The 22869-nt window shown below is 37.5% G+C and overlaps 1 protein-coding gene across 1 annotated transcript; it reads right to left on the bottom strand.

Annotated features, from left to right (window-relative positions):
• Positions 1–453: 453 nt before the first annotated feature.
• Positions 454–22291, bottom strand: SDHAF4 (succinate dehydrogenase complex assembly factor 4). Its single transcript, XM_043963309.1, has 3 exons — positions 22078–22291; positions 14286–14432; positions 454–1807 (listed from the first exon to the last, which is right to left on the bottom strand). Exons 1-3 carry the CDS (start codon positions 22157–22159, stop codon positions 1698–1700), a joined length of 339 nt encoding a protein of 112 aa, XP_043819244.1. The 5' UTR covers positions 22160–22291; the 3' UTR covers positions 454–1697.
• Between the last annotated feature and the right edge of the window lie 578 nt (positions 22292–22869).

Here is a 22869-nt window from a genome sequence, read left to right as displayed (position 1 = left end):
CAAACGTCACCTCCTGACCTCGTGGCTTGCCCTCAGAGGCCTTCTCCTCATGGCAGAGTTTTTCTACAGTAAGTCTCCAGTAGGTGGTGCCATTCCAATCGTTACAATATATGGTGTTCCTCCACCATCCCTTTTCAAGTTCGTGCTATGTTGTCATCGTCCTATATATTCTTAAGTTCCATCCCACAATGTCTCTCTGACCCCTTGAGGCAAAATTATATTTGTTTATAGAACTGAGGGCATGATTTTGCTGGTTTTCTTTTTTCATATTGTCTCCTGTGACTTATGCTCCTCTCTACTGATACTTTTCCTATGTTGTACCTGCTATTCTCTAGGGAAATAGTTTCCTAATTTCATATATACATCACACACACACATCTATCTATCTATCTATCTGTATTGTGTATTTTTTTAAAGTGGGGTCTTGCTATATATGCTTTCCCTTTTCACAAAACAATCTACACACTTTTTTCTTAGCTTGCATTTTATTCAAATAAAATTAAGAATTCACAATTTTATAAAAAATAACTTACACATAAAGTAAAAGTAGCATAAAATATCAAATAATCAGTGAACTGAATTCATTGTCAAAAGGTTAGGATCCTCTATCAAAGGGAAAGGCTGGTGGGGAGCATTCAAGCAGCACTGGGGGATAAAAGTGCCCAATCCCTCCCTCTGGTGTAAGGACCAGGTCCTTTCCCCTTTTAACTACCTATTCACTGCATGCCACCGATGTTGGGATACACTGCCTTCAGCTATACAACTGCATCCTCCCTTTCTGCTACCTCAAGTCAAGAATTTGATGCTAGTTTCACAGGTTGATTTTGATTTGAACTCGGTTTCTAATTAAGCAAAAGGATGTATTTATCTAAAAATTATATCTTAAAATATCCAATAATTTTGGTTACTGCTTCAAACTTTCCTGACCCCCACAGACAGATATGTCTCCTATCAATGTGGTACAACCCAAACCCACAATTTGGAAAACAATACTATTATTTCCCCAAGTATACCATAAACTTCTGGAGGCCAGGGGCTATGCCTCTTTTTCCTTCTGTATTTTCCCTTCCCCCAGTCTAGCACAGTGTTAGGTATAGAGAAGGTATTCAATTCAATAACTTACTTAACTGAAATGCTGGTTATGCTATTATTTGGTTGGTAAACCCTTTCTTTGCAGATGGCATGGTAGTCTAATTTACTTGTTCAAATTATCATAAATTCTCAATTAGTGAAATCGAATGGATAATTTTACATAAATAATATAAGTATTAAAATCTCAATTATGGTGCTTCAAGTACTTGTTTCCACAGCTTTCACCTCAAGAGACTAGAGCTAGAAACAGACATCTGGGGGGTTTATGACATTTTGTGTCCCAGTAAGACCTTTTCAAACAATGAACCACTTTAACCCCATAAAAATTAAAATATAGAACTTATTATATAAGCAATTTAAATTTAATTTATAAATTAAGAGTCAGTCCTGAACATCATTTCTTCATTAACAAATTTGTAATAACAAATTTGCTAATGCAGAAATACTTCCAAAAATTAATCTTTTTTGGACTAACATTCTCCAAATTAGATGGTTTTTTAGTTAAAAAACAAAACAAAAACAAAACACAAAGAAATTAAACATGAAGAACTTAATTAAATATACTACATTCAGAAGAAGTGACCAGTTTATCAAGAGTTGGACCACTAAAAATCCACACAGCGTCCTTTTCGTTCCCAATCTCCATATCGAGTAGGTTCAGGGCCTTTAGGGCCACCTTTTTCCTTTGTAAGAGGATTGATATCATCTGGAAATTCTAAAGAAAGAAAGAAAAATATAAATATAAACAAAGCTCAAGAGAGGTGGAAGACATTACAGAACTATAGCAATTCTAAAGAATAGAGAACTACGGGTTTCAAAAATACCAATGCAACTCTTTCTTTTTTTGGGGGGGGTCTGAGGCAATTGGGGTTAAGTGACTTGCCCAGGGTCACACAGCTAGTAAGTGTTAAGTGTCTGAGGGCAGATTTGAACTCAGGTCCTCCTGACTCCAGGGCCAATGCTTTATCCACTGCACCACCTAGCTGCCCCCTGCAAGTCATTCTTATTTTAAAATTATTATAAACATGTATTATTTCTTTCTTCCACTGCCTCCAATTGAACAATAAAAAGATGAAAAATATGCAAAGTCAAGCAAAATAAATTTCCACATTGGCCACATACAAAACCACACCTCATTCCACATTTTAAGTCCAACACCTCTATGGTAGCATGTTTAGTCCTCTAAAACACTGGTTTATCACTGCACTGTTCAGAATGCTAATGTCTTTCATAATTATTTTTTTCATAAGGTTCTTGTCATATAAATCATTCTACAGGTTCTCACTTTATTCTACCCTAGTTAATAGAGGTCTTCTCAGTTTCCTATGAAACTGTCAATTTCATTATTTCATATGGCACAATAATATTCTATTATCTTCATATACCATATGTTTAGTTCTTCCCCATTAGGTGGATACTATCATAAGTTTCCAGTTTCCTCTTTCTTTGATTTCTTTAGGTAACAGACCTTAATAGTAATATAATTGGGCCAAAGGTTATGCACCATTTTATAAGATTTGGGGTACAGTTCCAAATTGTTTTCTAGAATAGCTGGATCAATTCGTAGCTCCACCAACAGTACACTAGCATGCCTATTTTCCAGTGGCCCCTCCATCATCTGTTACTTTCTTCTTTTGTATATTTGCCAATCTGATGGATACAAGGTAAAACTTGAGCGTTGTTTTAATTTGCATTTCTTTAATGACTAGTGATTTGGAGCTTCCTTAGAAAACTGTCCCTATCCCTTGAAAATAAATTTATCTTAATTCTTAAAATCTCTTCCCTTTCTAATAAATGATTTTCAGCTACAATGTACTATCCTAGGATGAAGCAAGACAAAATGTTACAGAATTATAAACAAGAAACCATTGCTTGTCTGCCCTAGCCCTAAACTCCTCCTCCTAGAAAACTAATCACAAAACAGGAACAATAGGAAATAATTAAAAGAGTGAAAGCACTGGAGTTAAGAGGAGTTGGGGGAAGGCTTCCCCTAGAAGGTAGGATTTTAGTTGGTACTTAAAAGAAGCCAGGAAAGTCAGCAGTTGGAATAGAGGAGGGGAAGCATTCCAGGCATGGGGGATAGGCAGAGAAAATGCCTGGAGTTCAGAGAAGGTGTGTATTGGTCATCAAACAATCAGGAGGCCAGTATCACTTCATCAAAGAATATGTGTTGGGGAAAAAGGTGTAAGAAGATTTGGTAAGGTAAGCAGGAGCTAGGTTATGAAGGGCTTTGAAAGCCAGAGCATTTTGCATCTGATCCTAGAGGTAACAAGAAGCCACTGGCTGGGGGAGAACAGGACAGACACATGATCTTATCTAAGCTATAAGAAAATCACTTTAGTGGCTGAATGGAGATTGGATTGGAGTGAGCATACTTGAAGGCAGGCAGACCCAACAGAAGCTACTACAGTAATCAAGGAGTTAAGGTGATGAGAGCCTGCACTAGAATGGTGCAAGAGAAAATAAACAGCACATCAAAAGAAAAACAATAATATATTACTTCAACTTACTGGGATACTGAAGAAAGGTATGTATAGTTTATTATATTCTTTAGGTAAATAGGAGTGAGGCCTTTAAGCATATAACTCTTGTTTTTATAAGACTTTCTAATATGTATTCAAACCACTTAACCCCTCCCTATAAGTATGATGAACACAACTTAAACCTGTGATTCACAAGCTTCAAAGCCTTTGTACCAGCATTCTAATAGTTACCATTTATATGGTGCTAACTATGCATTAGTAGATAGGAGACTGTATTGAATGTTTACTAAACTGAGGCCATATTCTGGATATTGCTTTGTTTTTGTTTTTTTGGTGAGGCAATTGGGGTTAAGTGACTTGCCCAGGGTCACACAGCTAGTAAATGTTAAGTGTCTGAGGCCGGATTTGAACTCAGGTCCTCCTGACTCCAGGGCTGGTGCTCTATCCACTGTGCCACCTAGCTGGCCCTGGATATTGCTTTTTAAAATAAATACTTGTGATAATTTGTGCCTCTTTTCCCTGAAATCTGTATAAAGAGAGGAAATTGTAGTTATTAGATTGCAGGTTTATAATTATAAAGGCTCTTAAGAGATCATTCTAACCCAAGTACTTATTGTATAGATGAGGAAAGGAAAGCTAAGAAAAATAATGGGACTTACCCAGGGCCAAACAAATAGTAAGTAGCAGTGTTAGAATTTAAATCCAGATATTCTAGTTTTGATTTTGTTTTTTTTAAATCCAGATAGTCTAGCTGTAAATCCAACACTTTTCCCACTCTACCACAATGCCTCTACCAGTGGGAAAAATTCATGCATTTGGGTGGGGGAGGGAGATTTACTGAGTACCTACTATGTAAAGATGCAACGTAAGCCCTGGCTAATCAAACTTTTATCATATTAAAGTGCTCTCCCCTCTGCTGATTTTCATTAGGTAATACAGCTCAATACTTAAAATAGCTGCAGAGTCAAATGAGCAAACACTATCATTCTTTAAAAAAAAAAAAGGTTTGTTGATGTTTTTGTTTTCACATAGGACATTTTTGGAAATCTTCCCTCTTCACTTCCATATAGAGCTGTTATAAATATTTTCATACAATTTTCTTTTAACAAAGAAAAAAATTGAGCAAAGAACCTAATGGTGACCATATCTGATAATGTAAACAAAATTCTGCCCCAGTAGTATCTACCTCTTTGCCATCAGGAGGGATGTATGCTTCATTATCTGTTCTCTGGGACCATTTCTGGTTTTTCAATTACTCTGAGTCTTTCTCTTAGTGACCTTTGCACTGATGTTTATTCTCATCACGGTATATACTGTTCTTATTGAAGTTTTATTTTTTTCACTCTGAATCAGTTCATACAAATCTTTCCAGGTTTTTAAAAAAAATCTTCAAACCTCCCATTTTTTATTATTTGATACTATTCTATTACATTTACAAATTAGTTTTTTCAGCCATTCCCTGGCTGATAGGCTTTCATTTGTTTCCAGTTCTTTGATACCACAAAGATTAATGTTATTATTAATATTTTGGCTTGTCTTAAGACCTATTGGTCCAGTAGTGGAAACAATGGGCCCAAGTAATAACTTCTCTTGTCTAAGCTCAAACTGATATCTAGAAAGGTTGGACTAATTTAACACAGTCCCTTGAACATTACTGTTTTATATAGGGCATGAAGTGAAACCTCAAATACTATTTTAATTTCTATTTATGATTCAGAACATGTTTTCAAAATGTTTGACCACTTTTCTACTGGGAAATCATTCTTGAACTAATAAATGTATGCAAATTCCCTATTGTGAGTGAGATTTTCCCCATTCCTTACTTTTCTACATGGCATAGGTCATTCCTTACCAACATATGCGATTCAAGTATCAGTAGATGATAATAAATTAAGACAAGTTGCAAATGCTTGGATCAACATGTCTTCTCATACATTCTCCTCCTATACAAGTTTGTGGTTAGGATGGACAAATCAGGATAAAGGTCAGATATCCCAAATAGCTACTCTTGAGTTGCTATGGACCAATCAGAACTGTTAAAATAAGATATAAGGCAATGAGATTGACCTGATTAAGGCATCTCAAATCCATCAAATGTCCTAAAAGTGTCACAAACGTGGGATACATTGCCACAAATGGCCACTTCTAAATCAACAGGTGGGTTTTTTATTTCTATAATGTGAGATATGATATCGCAATTCTGTATGTTTTGAGTTATGTTACTTAGCAACAATGATATATTTGCTTATTGTATGAATATCTAACTGCATTTATAATACTTTAATCTTGGGACTATATAGATATAAATATCTGGGAATCCTGAAGCTCTGGGTCTTTGGGTCCCAGACCTGAGACCAGCTTTATTTGTAAGAAAGGATCCCTCTGTCAATATACCTATTTTCTTTTGGCTTGGAGACTTTGGTGTTTTATTTGTCTAACACTGCGGCATAGAAATTTTCACCACACTTACATATATTGATTAGACTTTGGTCAGAGATAGCTGATACACTTTTCCCCCCACTTGACCATTTTTCTTTTAGCTTAATTGTTTAATACACTGCTATTATTCACAATTACAGTGACATAATAAGGCTGACAAATACAACACTAACTAAATGAATTGGCATCCTCAAGTAACTACCATTGCAGAAAACCCAGGTGAGCCCCCACAAATGAGACATATGAACATCTACTCTTATTCACTGAGCTAGCTCACTTTTCCCAACCTGCCTCACACTAGATGACAATTAGATCTTAAACAAAACCACTTACTTAGCAACAAAGTGAAAGAAATAATAATATCACAATAAAACACCATAAGGTAATGGCAGGAATAATGAACACATCAGAATACATACATGAATCTGGGTTTTCACTCTCCCACAAATGTACTAAGTTTCTGTGGGAGAGAATGATCTTACATTTACAGACACCTGGCAGGGAAAGTACACAAGTGAGAAAAACCCATGGGCTTGGGCTAACATATCTTTTTTAATTTTAATTTTCAGCCAGATTCTTTCCCTCCCTCTACCCCTCCCCCACCCATCCAGAAGGGAAGAAATCTATTACCCATTATACACATGAATTCACACAAAACATATTTCTACATTAACTATGTTTGCTGCTCCCCCCCCAACCCCCCCCCCGGGGGCAAAAAAAAAAAAGTGGAAAAAAAAAAAGCTTCAATCTGCTGTAAGAGTTCATTAGCTTTCTTTCTGGAGATGAACAGCATTTTTCATTAATGAGTCCTTTGGAACTTGTGGATCATTATACTGATCAGACTGGCTAAGTCTTTCAGTTGATCATTATGACAATATTACTGTTACTGTGTACAATATTCTCCTGCTTCTGGTCACTTCACTTTTACACCAGTTCATATAAGTCTTCCCAGGTTTTTCTGAAACCATTCATTCCTCTTTTCATTTCTTTTAGCACAATAGTATTCCATCACAATCATATACCAAAATCTGTTCAGCCATTCCCCAATTGATGGGCATCCCCCTCAGTTTCCAATTTTTTCGCCAGCAACATGGAGGAATACAGACATTGTGCTGGTATTGTTGGATGAAAGGTTATGTATCATTTTATGACTTCTAAAGGGCACAGTTCCAATTGTTCTCCAGAATGGGCGGACCAGTTCTGAGCTTCACCAACAGTGCATTCACATTCCATCCAGCATTTGTCATTTTCTTTTGTTATGCCAACCAATATGATGGGTATGAGATGGTATCTCTGAATTGTTTTAATTTGAACTTCTCTAATTTTTAGTGACATTGCATTTTTTTCTAGGACAATTATAGCTTGGTTTCTTCTGAAAAAATGCCTAATCAGTTGAGGAATGGCTTCTATCTTTATAAGTTTGGTTCAATTCCCTATATATTTGAGAAATGAGAACTTTATTAGAAAACTTGCTATAAACTTCTCCGTAACCTCCCACTCCTGGTTTTCTGCTTTCCTTCTAATTTGTTTGCATTGATTTTGTATTTTAGTTTCATGTAATCAAAACGATAATTTTTACCTCCCATGATTCTTTCTCTCTCTTCTTTGGTCATGATCTTCCCTTATCCAGAGATCTGACAAGTAATATCTTCCATGCTCCCCTAATCTGCCTACAATATTACCCTTTATGTCTAATTCCATACTAATTTTGAACTTATTTTAGTGTATGGTGAAAGATGTTGGTCTTTGCCTAGTTTCTGCTTTCCAGTTTTCCCAGAAGTTTTGTACTGAATGAGAGAATTCTTGTCCCAATGGACAATAGTTAGGATCTTTGGGTTTACCAAACATAAATTACTTGGTCATTTAATTCTGTATAGTGTGTACCTAGTCTACTCCACTGACCAACTGCTCTATTACTTATTGCTTTGATGATTACTACTTTGTAATATTGTTTGAGACCTGGAACTGTTGTAACCCCTAACTCTAAACTTCAACATCATCTTTCTGTCTCAAGAACCGACCACAAAAGCTCCTTTACAAAGATAGCCTTTGTACTGAATGAATGACTCCACTGATAAGCCGTCTCACTGGGCACAAATGTCTCAAACCAGCTGATCTGCTGGGGGACTTCTTTGACTTTCTGCTGCCAAACTTATCCATTGCTCAGCTGAACTTATTAATCAGCAGAAAATGTAATATCCATTATTTCTAACTTAGCTGATAAAGTTCTGAAATCTATTATTTCACCTCTTATCTTTAGATTCTAGGTTCTCTCAGCAAACTATCTACCTTTGTTTATACTTAATAACAAAATTCTTATCTTCTGAGATTAGGAAAATTACATTTGTTCCACAATCATAGAAAAGTTCTGGTACCCCTATTCTTCAATTACTCAATTTTTCATATACAAGTCACTGACGCACATTGTGTTCTCTATAGTGGTCAGTATACTCTGCTCCATGCTACCACTTCTAGATAATTGTTCCACTACTAATACCCTCTTCTTTTGAAATTCATGTTCATTAGTTTATATCCTCACATTCAAGTGAGTAACTTGCTTAGGACTCCTGAGGCCGACCTAGCTTCAGTAAATGCTTTACTTAGAACTCTAATGAGATCTCCTATGCACCACAGACAAGGACTTCCCTTTGTACTAAGGTGAAGCCCAGAAAGCTTAGGCCACAGAGATGTGAATCAATGCATAGAAAATGAAACCTTCAGACAAAAGTAAAAAGCTTACTATATCACTTTGAAAGTTTACACATTTACTTATTCATTCACTTGTGTTCTATAGCAAAGCTTCTTAAAATGTGGTTTGTGACCCCACATGAGGTTGTGTAACTGAATGTGGGGGGTCATGAACCATTTTGCAGTAAATGTTTGATTTGTATACCTATTTTAATTGTAAGATGATGTGCTGTGAATGACTTATTTTTAGCAATGCAATGATCCAAGACAACTCTGAAGGACTTAAGAAAAATGCAATCCATCTTCAGAGAAAGAACTGATAGTATCTGAATACATATTGAAGTATAATTTTTTTGTTAGTTCCTTTTTCTAAAGTTTTGTTGTCTGTTTTCTTTCACAACCTAATGTGGAAATGTTTTGCATGACTGCTCATATATAACTTATATTGAATTGCTTGTGTTCTTAAGGGGGGTGGGAGGGAGGAAGAGAATTTGGAACACAAAGTTTTAAAAATTGATGTTAAAATTTGTTTTTACATGTAACTTGGGGAAAAATTTCTAAATAAATCAAAAATTAAAAACGGTATACCTATTTTATATACCTATATATCCTGGGTTGCATGAAAATTTCTTGGGCGAAAAGGGGTCACAAGTGGAAAAAGTTCAAGAAGTCCTGTTCTATAGGCATAGGGATGGCACCTGTGATTTAACTGATATAGGAAACTCTTGAATGAGCAAACTACTAATGCAGATTGGTACCACTGCTGTCTAAGAGAGCTGCCTAAGGCACTGACACATTAAGTGATTTGCTCAGTTATACAGTCATACTCGAACTCAGTTCTTCATGGCTCTCAGGTCAACTTTTCATCCACTATGCTGTACTACCTCTCTCTTGCTCTATATTGTCAGCAAATTGCTTTCTATATCCTTCATTGTTTATAGAATCACTCCTAAATGTCCCTGCCTTAATTGAAAGCTGACTTTCCTCAGATATGACCATTTTTCATGAAACCTTCTTCCATACCCCCCTACACTCAGAGGTTAAGTAAAGTGTTTGGCATACTCCTGGCTCTCCACTGCCATTTCCAGATTTCAGATTACTGTTCCACCACTATTACTCTCCTCTTTTAAAATCTAGGTTCATCAGTTGTTGTTTGTCCTTCATTCTCAAAGAGGACCATGACATCAGGGTAGTGTCATGACTTGCAGTAAAGTGGATCTAAGCAGGGGAGGGCTGTGCAAAGTCACCAACCTCACTCTTTCCTGCAGTCATTTGGGTCCAGTGGCAAGACATATATCAGGCCAACTGGGCATGGTTCTGGATGTTTAAGGCAATTTGAGTTGTGACTTATACAGGGTCACACAGCTTTTATGTATCTGAGGTCACATTTGAACTCAGGTCCTCCTAACTTCAGGGCCAGTGCTCTATCCACTGTGCCCCCTAGCTGTCTCATCGCTTATACTAGTTTTTCCAAATTTTGTTAGCATCTACAATCTACTTTTCCTCACACATATCCAACCTATTTTACTCTCATATGTACTTCTCCTCTGGTTCTGTAACATTTTTAATTTCATCTAGTCTATTTTAACCAATCTGGCTTTACTTGTCTCCTTACACATGGTCAGCTATTAAAAAAAAATCCTTTTTTAACACTCCAATTCTTTTCTTCCTATCCAATGGGAAATTTGTTTATACTTTTCTTTAAGGAATTTTTCACATACTGCTTTGTATAAGAAAAGAAAAATTATTCCGCCTTATAGTAAAAAGAGAAGTCAAAGGATCTGGGTTCAAATCTCACGTCTATGACATACTAGATTTATGATCCTAGACAAGTCATTTTATATCTCTAAGCCTTAGTTTCTTAATTTGTAAAATGGGAATAGTACAAGTACTACCTATTGCATAGGGTTTTCCTGAGGACCAAAGCTATATAAAACACTTTGAAGACCTGAAATCATTGTTATTAGTGTAATCCCTTCTTAAAGTTGAGTATCTCTTACCTCCCCTAATAGGATGAAAACTTCTAGACAGCAGAGGCGGTGTTTTATTCATCTCTGTAATATCACATTATCTTACCATTTTCTGGTAGTGAGAAACAAATGAAGGGATCTTAGACATATTAATTAAAGACTACACATTTGTGGAAAGGAGGGTTGGGGAACTTAACATCTTATTATTTTGTGTACGGATTAAGTTACCTAACAGTTACATAATTTGCCTGCCATTTCCCAAGAACTTCTGAAAATGTTTCCCCAACTTTTTTTTTTTTAAAAGAGGGCTTAGCTTGGTAATATATTATTCTAGTTAAGGGAACCTAAAGGAACTCAAGATTTACATATTTATCCCTTAACAAAGTAACTTCCAAATACTTAATTGTTTTTTATAACTGCCACAGGGTTTCCATTTCCTAATCACAGAATCATACAATTTTAAAGTTCGCAGGAATGTTCGACTTTATTTTTGAAATGTTTGTGACTTCTCTGAACTTAACTACCTCATGCATACGTGTTTAGCTATGTACTGTACAACCATACTTTGAACCTCATGATAATGTAATGTCTTCTTATGCATTGTCATGATTTAGGGTAGACCTCATTTTTGTGTAGCCTACATGGTATGACCTTCATCTAGCTCATTTTCCTATTTAAGTTCTCATTTTGGTTTCTAATGCAAAGAAAGGGTATGTTTTTTTTTATCTCCCAATAAATTACCAAAATCATAACATTTTCCTCACTCAATTAGCTCTAACCTCCTTATTCCTGTACTATTTAAAAAACATCCTAAAATCTCTTCAGCTTAAACACCAAGGTTAATGATGATACAATTCATTAACAGTATGACAACAAAACAAACCTAAATAATTATTTACAATGTATTAACTGTGAGGAAGATCAGTCAAAGTCATCATCACTACACTTGATGATTTCTCAGTTGTGGAAACACAGTCCCATCATTTACTTCTCTCTGGATGGTAATTAAACTTTCTTCCTCAAGAATTCTCTTCATGTTTCTTTGTAAGAAGAATTATACATCAGTTCTCTAATAATAACTAATAGCTAGCATTTATATAGTGTTTACTGTGTGATAGGAACTATGCTAACAGTTCTCCTTAGAGACTCCTCATATAATGCCAGTTAAAGTGTAAATGTCCAAGATTCCACTGCACCCCCCCCCGCCCCCCACCAGCAATGAAGATTAAGTGACTTGCCCAGGGTCACACAGCTAGTAAGTGTCAAGAGTCTGAGGCCACATTTGAACTCAGGTCTTCCTGAATCCAGGGCCAATGCTTTATCCACTGAGCCACCTGGCTGCCCCTGGATTCCACTGCCTCTTAAAGATACAGTATCCAGTCTCTGTGGGAGAAGTTATTGAATCTGATGTTGCATATGTATGTGTATTGCTTTTCGACTACAAACTCCTTAATGAATGGGACCATGCTTTGTTTCTTTTGTACCTTTTCTTGGCTCTTAAGACAATATTGGTAATATTTCTTGACTCTTTAATTTTGCTATTCCCTACCTGGATCATGCTCTGGGGAAAAATACCCTCTGGTTGAGATAACTTTTTTACTGAGTTTTAGTTTTAGCCTTTGATAATTGGGACATGGGAAGTACTTTAAATAAAAGGTAAGCTGGCAGTCACCAGCTGTTATACTTCAACATATGAGCAGTTTAGGACAGTTTGCTAGTTTCTTTATGCCATATGCAGGCAAAGAAAGATTCTCTTTGGCAACACAAGCATAGGAGCTCTATCTAATGTCTTAGCTCTGAAAGGGCTGACCCAGAGGAAAACACACAAAATCACCTATGAGGACAACACGAGATAGATCCCCTGGAAGACACCACTGTAGGAGTAGAATTCTCCAAAACATATTTTTATATCTGTGCTACTGCTATGCAAAAAAGTCTCTCAGCAAACTCAGACCACCAAGTTTCAGAGGAGTTCCTAATTGAACTATGTAGTCCCAGACAAATTACTTACAGAAAGGACAGCAGCTAAAAAGAACACTTCCAGCTGTGTGTGGCTACCCTTCCCTGAGGGTACCTGCGCCCTGAAGTTCTCATCCTTTCTGGTGATGGCTGGAACTATCATTTCATGATTAGTGTGTCTTTATAGATGAAACGAAGGGGTATTTGGTCTCAAAAGTCAGTGGCATTCTGGAATCCTAGAACATTTCTATGCTGTCACCTACAAAGAACTTGAGTTGCTGACAGAAGTGTGGTGAAAATCATGAGACAATCTTTTTAAAGTATTTTAGTAAGTATTATTTCAAAGTTTACTGAGCTCCTTATCTTTGTACTATTTCAGTCTGGTTAACAGACTGAAAATTTGTGGGTGCTATATTCCTAAAGTAAACAAATTAAAGACTAACTGATACAAAATTATAAAACTGAAAGAGCATCAGAGGGCAGTACTCATATTATGGTCAGCACTTTTTCGTCTGGAATAGTATCAATATAAAAAGAAATTGCCTATCAGAATTCAGCCCCAGCAATTTTGATTTAAAGGTCCAGAACTATTTGTGTTACCAACATACTGTCTTTGTTTTTTGGGTTTTTTTTTTTTTGCAGGGCAATGAGGGTTAAGTGACTTGCCCAGGGTCACACAGCTAGTAAGTATCAAATGTCTGAGGCTAAATTTGAACTCAGGTACTCCTGAATCCAGGGCCAGTGTTTTATCCACTACACCACCTAGCTGCCCCAACCTACTGTCTTTGTGATGAAGAAAGAGATAAACCAACACTGGAATTTGGAAATACTTTTTTGTTGCTCTGAGAATTTTGCCACAAAGCAATGTAAACTACATTTTGATGGATGTATTTCAGTACAATTTTCAACTCTCCTTCAGAACTACTAAATTTTCTATGCTGCTACTACACTGAAATGATTTATACTAAAAAATATTTGTTTAGTATCTATATTGTAAATGTCCTCATGAAAAGGGAGACTGGTTCTTGTATAATGTGCCAAATAAATAAGTTTAAAGACATCTCACTCCCCAAACAGTCTTTTCATTATCAGGTAACTCTACATGAGAGCTTAATAACTAGTTCCTCAATATATTTGGAGGTGCTTGCTAGGCTGATATGTAAGTTAACACTGAGGAAAAAATAATTATCTACCACTTGAGAAGGCTCTGTTGTTGGGTCCAGGATAAAGAGGGTTCATTATGATTTTGTACTTGCAAAATCTTTATTGTTTTATTAAAGTTTGAAAATCAATATATTGATTTAACAACTATCTTCAATTTATTCTCACCTTTGAAATAATTCCTTCAATGGGCTAAAATTTTTTTTGTTTAGATTTTATTTCTGATTTTATTTGTATGGAGAACTCTTGGTGAAAACTCTATAATAATGCACATCACTACCTGCTCCCCAACTTACACTTGGTATTCTACTGTGTTTGGGGCAATAAGAGGTTAAGTAACTTTCCCAGGGTCATACAGCTAATATATAACAGAAGCTGGCTTTTTATATATACTACCATACTATACTACCTCTCAAAAAATGCAAATTTTTATTATATTTGCATGTATGTGTATGTATATATGTGTGCATACATAATTTTTTATTATACTCACTTTCTAATGGCTCTTGTTCTAAATTGGAATCTTCGGGAGCATCAAACCGTCCTTGTGGTAACTTGGGCTTCTTAAGTACTTGTTTGGTTGGTTCAGACTGTTCTTGACTATAATTTGCTCTCCTCAAAGAATTAGTCATAGAGAATCCTATGAAAGTGGACAAATGTAAAGATGAGAAACAAGACATTTTATTTTTTCCAAATAAAATCAAAGCATATACAAAATAAGACAAACTTTAAGATGCCCTGAATTCCTGTAAAAAAATGCAAAAAGTTTTTAAAATATGAGAATCAGATGAGTCACCTGTGATATATAGAAGCAATGGATTATTATTCTAATGCAAAAAAAAAAAGACCAATATGCAGAATTCAAGGAAAGATGGGAAAACTTTTACACAACTAGATGACAATGGGGTTAGAGTGCTGGACTTACAAGTCAGGGACATCTTAGTTCAATTTTTACTTCAGACATTTAGCTGTGTGACCTAGGCAAATTTCTTAACCTCTCTCAATTTTAGATTCTTCATCTGTAAAAGGGGATAATAGCATCTGCCTCACAAAGTTACTGTGAAGATCAAATAAGATTATTTATTTAAAGCACTTTGCATACCATAAAGGGTTAGAAATTATGGTTAATACAGGATCACAGAAGTAGAGCTGGAAGGAGCCTCAAAGTCCATCTAGTCTATGTCTCATTTCATAGATGAAAAAACTGAGGCCCAGGGAGATTATATGACTTGCATAAGGATACACAAGCAGTAGCACTAGGTGTAGGTTTTTGGTTTCCAACTTGAGAGCTAACGCTCTTTCCACTACACTACGAGGCTGTAGTAGATGAATGTATGCAGTGAAGAAAAGTAGAACCAGAAAAATAATATATACAATGCCTCTAATAATATAAAAGAACACTAAAGGAACTTGAACTCTGAGTAACTGTAACAAACACTGCCAGGACTGAAAACAGATTACAAAATGGACTTGGGGTTTTCTTGGCAAAGATACTGAAGTGATTTGCCATTTCCTTCTCCAACTCATTTTACAGATGAGGAAACTGAGGCAAAAAGGGTTAAGTGACTTGCCCAGGTTCACTATTGTGTCTGAGGCCAGATTTGAACTCAGGAAGATAAGGCTTCCTGACTCCAAGTCTGGTGCTGTAACCACTGTGCCACCCAGTTATCATGGTCAGTAACTCTCCTCTCCTACTTTCTTCTCCTAACCTGGGGTCCATGAACTTAAATTTTTTTTTAATAATTACATTTCCATATACTTGATTTCCTTTGTAATTTTGGTTTTTTGAAATAAAAACATTCTGAGAAGGGGTGAATAGGCTTCATTCACCAGACTGCCAAAGGGTTCCACAAAATGGAAAAGGTTAAGATCAGCGGTGTCAAATTCAAATAGAACTAGATATCTTGCAGACTCAGAAAATCACTAATTATGTTCTATTATATTTTTATTTATTTTGTTTAAACATTTCCCAATTACATTTTAATCTGGTTCCCAAGTTTTGCAGGCTATGAGTTTGACCCCATTGCTCTGGAGAAAGCCAGCTCCAGAATCCTGACACTCCCAAAGAAGGGAGATGAAAAATGAAAAGAGGAAAATAAGAGTAGGAAAGAAAAGAAGTAGTGGAAGAGAAAGGAATTCTTCCTCAAGTAGACTGTAGTGGGGCAGCTGGGTGGCGAAGTGCGTAGAGCGCTGGCCCTGGAGTCAGGAAGACCTGAGTTCAAATCTGACCTCAGACACTTGACACTTACTAGCTGTGTGACCCTGGGCAAGTCACTTAACCCCAACTGCGTTACCCCCCCCCCCCAAAAAAAGTGGACTTTAGAGGTCATCTAGTCTAACACCTTCATTTTACAGATGAGTAAATTGAGGTCCAAGGAGGTTAAGTTATTTAACCACAGTCACATAGAAAGTGGTAGAGCCACAACTTGAATCAAGTCCCTTTGATTCTATATCCAAGGGGCAGCTAGGTGGCGCAGTGGATAAAGCACCGGCCCTGGATTCAGGAGGACCTGAGTTCAAATTCGGCTTCAGACACTTGACACTTACTAGGTGTGTGACCCTGGGCAAGTCACTTAATCCTCACTGCCCCACAAAACAAAAAACATAAATGAGGATTATATATCCAACATCTTTCCACTAAATCAGAAAAATGCTGTGAAAACCTTAAGGTATTATATTATAAATGAGCATTATTATTCATCAATAAATCAATCCTTTCCATGATAAGTATATGCATTTGATTGGATGTTTTTCTGGTGACTATGAACTATTTACATTCATGCAAAGTTTTCAGTCCAAATTGTATGATCTTCATTAATATTTATCTGATCTAAAAATAAGTTTAATTTTCACTCTTTTTATAATGTCAAATCCCAATTTAGTGAGAACATTTCATTTGCCACAAAAATCTTTCCAAAATTCAGTTTACTATAGTTTTATGAAATATTCAAATATCTGCTAAATCATGTTAGTTAGAGATACATAAAAAGAAACTTGAGAACTTGCAAATTAGATTCTAAATATAAACAGACTTTACATTTAATGTCCTGGCTGATTGGTTTTCTCCATTTGATTACTAATTAAATTTGTTTTTATTGTGCACTAAATAATTCACTTTGAAATGAAAAGTTCAACAACTGTCTAAATGCCTATCACTATGAAAACAGTATCTACTAATGCAGAATTAGTAGTATTTGTCTTAAGTTTGGTAAAACTTGTTTAAAAGAAGTCTTGTGTCTGGTATGCCTATTCATTTATAATATATTATTATATAGCTTCACCACATGCCTCTTCATTTATAAGATAATCAAAAAACTCCTTGAGCATGGATTTGAAAAGATGCTTAATTACAAAAGTTCAATAGGCAGACTTTCTAAAACTAAATTTCCCAAGCATTTCTTCAAAGCTAATAAATACTGAACTAAATGTCAGGCAAGCCAAATGTTAAGTAAATGCTATACATTTTAAATCACAATTTTTTTTCCCCCTCAAATCTCATCCTTCTAAGCCTTTCTTCAGTATCACTCCTTCAATCCCTTTTCAGGTCACTAGTCTCTCTGAACTCTTGTAAAACTTTTCTGATCATCTGTTCTTGGTTTCTTAGGCTGGTTCTTCTTTTCTCTTGCCTCTAAGAGAAAGGTATCCACCAACAGTCATCTCCCAGTCTTTATTCTCTTTTACAAAAGACTTACTCCCTTACCAATGTCATCTCTCCCACCATCCTGCTCTCACTTTCATTCCCTCTATGTGAATGACTCCCTAATGTATAATTTTTACAGCACTAATCTGCATCTAATGTTAGCAGTTCAAATGCAAAACATAAAAAAATGAAACTAATCTTCCCCAATCCTCTCAATTCCCCTAGCTGTATGGATGCCCCCATTTATTTAGGGTCAAATCCCAAGTCATCTTGGGCAATTCAATTCGATGTAAAGCAATGCAACAAGCATTTATTAACTACTATGTGAGGGGAACTGTCATAGGATGTTGAAATACAAAGACAAAAAAAATGATCATCAACTAGCTTATATTCTACTTGCCTCTGACACCTCAGTGTTTAATCATTTGACAAGTTGTTCTGTTGTTTTTACATTTGTTCCATTGCCTTTGTTTAAGAATTACAAATTGAGGGGACCCCATAAGTTGAGGGATATCTGAACAGGCCGTGGTATATGACTGTGATGGAATGCTATTATGCTGTAAGAAATAGCAAGGGGTGGGGCATCTAGGTGGCACTAGCTCTGGATTCAGGAGGACCCGAGTTCAAATCTGGTCTCAGACACTTGAGACTTACTAGCTGTGTGACCTTGGGCAAGTCCCACCAAAAAAAGAAAGAAAGAAAGAAAATCACAAGGAGTATGGGTTCTAAAAAAACCAAAAGACTTATATGAACTGATGTAAAGTGAGCAAAAGCAGGAGAACATTTTACACAGTAACACCAATATTGTAACTATTACCAACTTTGAAAAGACTTAGTTACTTCGATCAACATAATGATGCAATTCCAAAGGATTCATGATGAAAAATGCTATCCACTCTCAGAGAGAGAACTGATAAACTAAGTGCTGATGGAAGCATATTTTTTCCACTTTATGTTTCCTGATTTTTTTCCTCCTTGACAACATGGCTAATACAGACATACGTTTGCATGACTTCACATGTATAATGGGTATCATATTGCTTACATTCTCAATGGGTGGGGCAGTGGCTGAAGGGAGAGAATTTGGAACTCAAAATATTTCTTAAAATGTTAACTTAAAAAAATTTAAAACTGCCTTTGCTTTATTTGGCCTCAAGGATCAGGTTAAAGTAAAAATCTAAAATGAAGAATTTCTAAAAAAATTGGTACTCAGGAAGCTGATACAATTAAGAGCTGTGGTGCTGCAAGCAGGTAAAAAAAGCACACACACAGACACACTACATGGCAACATAAACAGAAGATTGTCCCAACAGGAGGAAGAAACTCCAGGGCAAGAGTGACGGAAATGTGTGGGGAGCAAACACACTCAAAGTTGGGGTTTATGTCGTAAAATTATATATCCTCAGAATGGGCTCAGCAGAGAACAGATAATTGTTTCCAAATCGGAGGGGGCATTTCTAATTAGACCCAAATGTGGTAGATAAGTTCTTAAGGGCCACTTATTTATACCAGGCTGGAATGAGGAGAAATTACCTTCACTTTCAGCCAAGAGTTTCAGCCAATCAAAAATCTGCAGGTCTAAAAAAACCAAACAAACACAAAAAACTGCAGGTCTTATCTGCCTGATAGAGAGTTAACAGCAGAAAAGTACAAAATAGCTGTCTTTGCCTATCATGAGCATTAGGACCATTTAGCCTAAGTGATTCCATATTGGAGCCCTACTATTGTAACTATAATATCAAACAGTAACTATAACATCAAACAATATAAAGTTTACAATTACTATACCTTCCTTTCTATTTCTACTGTCATCACCCTAATTGAGGGCTTCAAAAAAAGTCTTAAGGACATATCAGCTTCTTAATTGTTCTCTCTACATCATCTCTTTCCTTTACACTACTGACAAAGTAAATCTTTCTAATATGCAGGTTTGATCATGTTACTATACTGTTCCAATACCTTCACTGTTTCCCCACTAACTACAGGATGCAATATTATCTTGTTCTAGGATTCAAAATTATTCAAAATATGGTTCCAATCTACCTTTCTTTCCAACTTTTTTTTTTACACTACTTCCTTTCAATCAAACTAGATAGTCAGTTCTTCTTGGATCTTATGCACAGATCAATGTAGAATCAAGACCCTTTACATTTCCGTCCTTTGAAATTCTTTTCTTCTTTTAATAAGTAGTAAAAGTGATCCCTTCCTACTCTCTCATTCATCTCTGGAACTCTCCTGTATATCACATTCTTTCTTGTGCACGTATATGTGTGTCTATGTATGTATGTATGTATGCATACATTCCTTCCCCCCCATCTATGTGATTTTTAATTTTCCTATGCACACATGAGATCTTTGCCTAATGACCAAATAAAACATATAACAGGCAAAAAAAAGCTTAAAAAAATTTTAGGCTGCATTAAGAGAAGCAAAGCACGTAGGAATAAAATGGTGATCATCTCACTATGCCCTACTCTTCATACTACATCTAGAGTACTGTGTTCATTTCTGGACACTGTATTTTAGACAGGACACTGACAGTGTTTGAGGGAAAGGAATCATGACAGCAAATGGCAAGGACGACATATGAGGACAGTAAAGGAACTGGGGATCTTTAGCCTGGATTAAAAAAAGAATATAACTGTCTTCCAAGTATTTGAAGGCTTATCATGTGGAAGGAGGATGGTCCCCAGAAAACAGAATGAGAAGCAATGCAAGAAAGATACAGGGGCAGCTAGGTGATACAGTGGAAAGAGCACTGGCCTTGGATTCAGGAAGACCTGAGTTCAAATCTGGCCTCAGACCGTTGACACTTACTAGCTGTGTGACCCTGGGCAAGTCACTTAACCCCAACTGCCTCACCCAAGGGGGGAAAAAAAAAGAAAGACACAGAGACTAATTTAGGTTGGACAAAAGAAAAACTTCATATAGATATACAAATAGAATGGGCTGTCTCAGGAACCAGCAGGTTCCTACTCAGTCAATATACATTTATTAAGCACCTACTATGTGCCAAGCACTGTCTATGCACTAAGACTTCACTTGAAGTCTGCAAGAAAAGGCCAGATACAATTTGACATTCAAAATGCATAGTGAGATATACATTTTTGGGACTTGGCCAATGCATATTTGCTATAACTTTTGGGGGGGGGAGGTCCCCCTTTTTTTTTTTCAATTGAGGCTAGAGTGGGGAGAGAAAAGAAATGCTTTGTTAACTGAAAAAAATTAATTAAGAATACATAGTTGTCAGGTATGTTGTAGAGGGAATCCTTTTAGGTAAGGCTTCCTATCTAAATAACAAAAATATTTGCTTCAAAGAGAATTAGAAGGCACTAGACATGGTGAACAGCTAAAAGATTAAGGCTACGTATACAGATTTAGGAATCACTTGCAATAAAGATGATAATTCAATCTAGAAGAGAAAAAAGAAGAGGGCTCAAGACAGAACCTTAGGAGTCAGATACCAGTGCTGAAAGTTCACAAAATGAATGCAAAGCAGACTTTGAGAGGAGAATCTAGAGAGAACAGTGTCACAGAAATTAAGGAAGAAAAGAGAGTGCAGGAGACGGGATGGTCAATTGTGAAACATGTAACAGGACGAACACTTGAGAAAAAGCCATCAGATTTAACATTTAATGCTAGGCTATAATGGGACAATCACCATTTTATTCCAGGGGCTTTTCTAATGGGAGAGACATCATGCAAAAAACGGCAAATACATGACAGATACAGTATAAATCAAAGTAATCTCAGAAAGTACTAGCATGGGTGAGGGCCGGAATCGATAGCCTTCTTCAGGTGGGATTTGAGCTGAGCCTTGAAGAAAGCCAGGCTATGGCAGGCACATGTTATATACTTAAATTATAAGTTACTGTTGGTCTTCTCTCTCCCCACCCCTCATACATAAAGGGGGTGTAGGCAGGGACAGCTAGATGGATAGAGCACAGGACCTGGATTCAGGAAGGTCTGAGTTCAAATCCGACCTCAGACATTTACTTGCTATCTAAGCCATGACCAGTCACCCAAGTCCTATTTGCCCCAGCTTCTCATCTGTAAAACTTGGGGCACACTGGAGAAAGAAATGGCAAACCACTCCTGTATCTCTGCCAAGAAAACCCCAAGGACATAGTCCAGGGGAATCATGTATAATTGGACAGGCTGAAACACTGAACAACAAGATAAACAAAGAGCCGCTTTCTACTTTGATGGGAGGCTCTTCCCCAGGGGGGCAGGTTGGTTTAGCTTCACTCGTTCATGGGGTACAAGGGTAGTGAAGTGGCAAAAAGGTCCAGGCCCGCGTGCCAAGTCGACCCCACCCAAACGTCTGCGCGGATTAACGGAGGCACGCGGCACCATCTCTAGGCCGAGATACAGCCAGAAACTGAAGGGAAAATCCGTCACAATTCGGGGTCCCCGGAGGCAAGCAAAACAGCTGAGAGCCCCAAACACTTGGGAAACTGGGGGGGAAAGAAAAAAGAAAGGGGGGGGGAGGGTGTCTCACGTACGCATGCGCACACGCGCAGCGAAAGGCTCAGTTCCCCGAGACACCCTCACACCCTGGGGCCCGACAGAGACCCGGGACCAACGGCTCCCACCGCGCTCGACCGACCCCTGCCCTTGGGGGGCCGCTGGGAATGCTCCTTACTTGTCATCACCGAGGCCCACGAGGCGCTAGAATAGGGACCCAGAATGAGCAGTCGTGCGGCCACAGCTCCTTCCGCTGCCATGGCGAGGTCGCGAAGGCCACCTCCCGGCCTTCAGCAGTTATTTTTTAGGCCCGGCGGCCACCAGGCCGCTCCTCCTCCGCGGAGGAGGCGGCCGCACGCAGCGCGTGGGGGGAACCGGAAAGGGTGTTCCCGGGTCGTCCCACCGGCACCCGTCACCACGCCCATTGGGGGGGCGTGGCCACACCTCCGTTCTACTAGCCCGAGCTCTTCCTTTCACACTCTTTGAACCTCAAGCGTACCCTCCCCGCTGCCCCGCGGACATTCTGGAAATCCTTGAGAGCATCTGGGAAGCCCCTTTTCGTGGCCTGCTCGCTCCCAGCGTCTTTCAACACATGGACCCCAAACTGGGTGGTGCACCCGAGTTTGGAACTGAACTTCAACTTCCCTGGACATAGGGAAGTTACAGCTCGTGGAAACAATGGGGCCAATCTGGAACCTGCCTCTTCACGGGGCCATGAGTGCATCTCCTCAGCTGCCCCAGCCCCATATAAGTCACTCATATATTTCAACAGATCCCTTATCTATTCATGTATTTCCTGCAGTTTGCAAATTGCAACCCATCCATGCCTCCTCATCCTATTCAATTCTTGTCCTTTTTCTCCCATAAATTTCCCGCGGAGTGATTACCCAACATGCCAGGACCCCTTCATTGATTTTTGTATGTACCAGTTCAATTTACATTTTTTCAACGACAGAAATACACAAAATAT

This window comes from Dromiciops gliroides, chromosome 4, assembly GCF_019393635.1.
Source record: "Dromiciops gliroides isolate mDroGli1 chromosome 4, mDroGli1.pri, whole genome shotgun sequence".
Taxonomy (NCBI): domain Eukaryota; kingdom Metazoa; phylum Chordata; class Mammalia; order Microbiotheria; family Microbiotheriidae; genus Dromiciops; species Dromiciops gliroides.
The sequence above is the reverse complement of the archived record's forward strand: the minus strand, read 5'-3'. Positions and strand labels throughout refer to the sequence as shown.

What these genes read in the sequence shown, in the direction of transcription:
- SDHAF4 (XM_043963309.1), bottom strand. Translation starts at nt 22,159, where the DNA reads ATGGCAGCGGAAGGAGCTGTGGCCGCACGACTGCTCATTCTGGGTCCC. An exon ending in GTGGGCCTCGGTGATGACAA is followed by an intron (nt 14,433 to 22,077) that starts GTAAGGAGCATT and finishes CCACTTTCATAG; the next exon opens with GATTCTCTATGACTAATTCT. An exon ending in AGAACAAGAGCCATTAGAAA is followed by an intron (nt 1,808 to 14,285) that starts GTGAGTATAATA and finishes TTCTTTCTTTAG; the next exon opens with AATTTCCAGATGATATCAAT.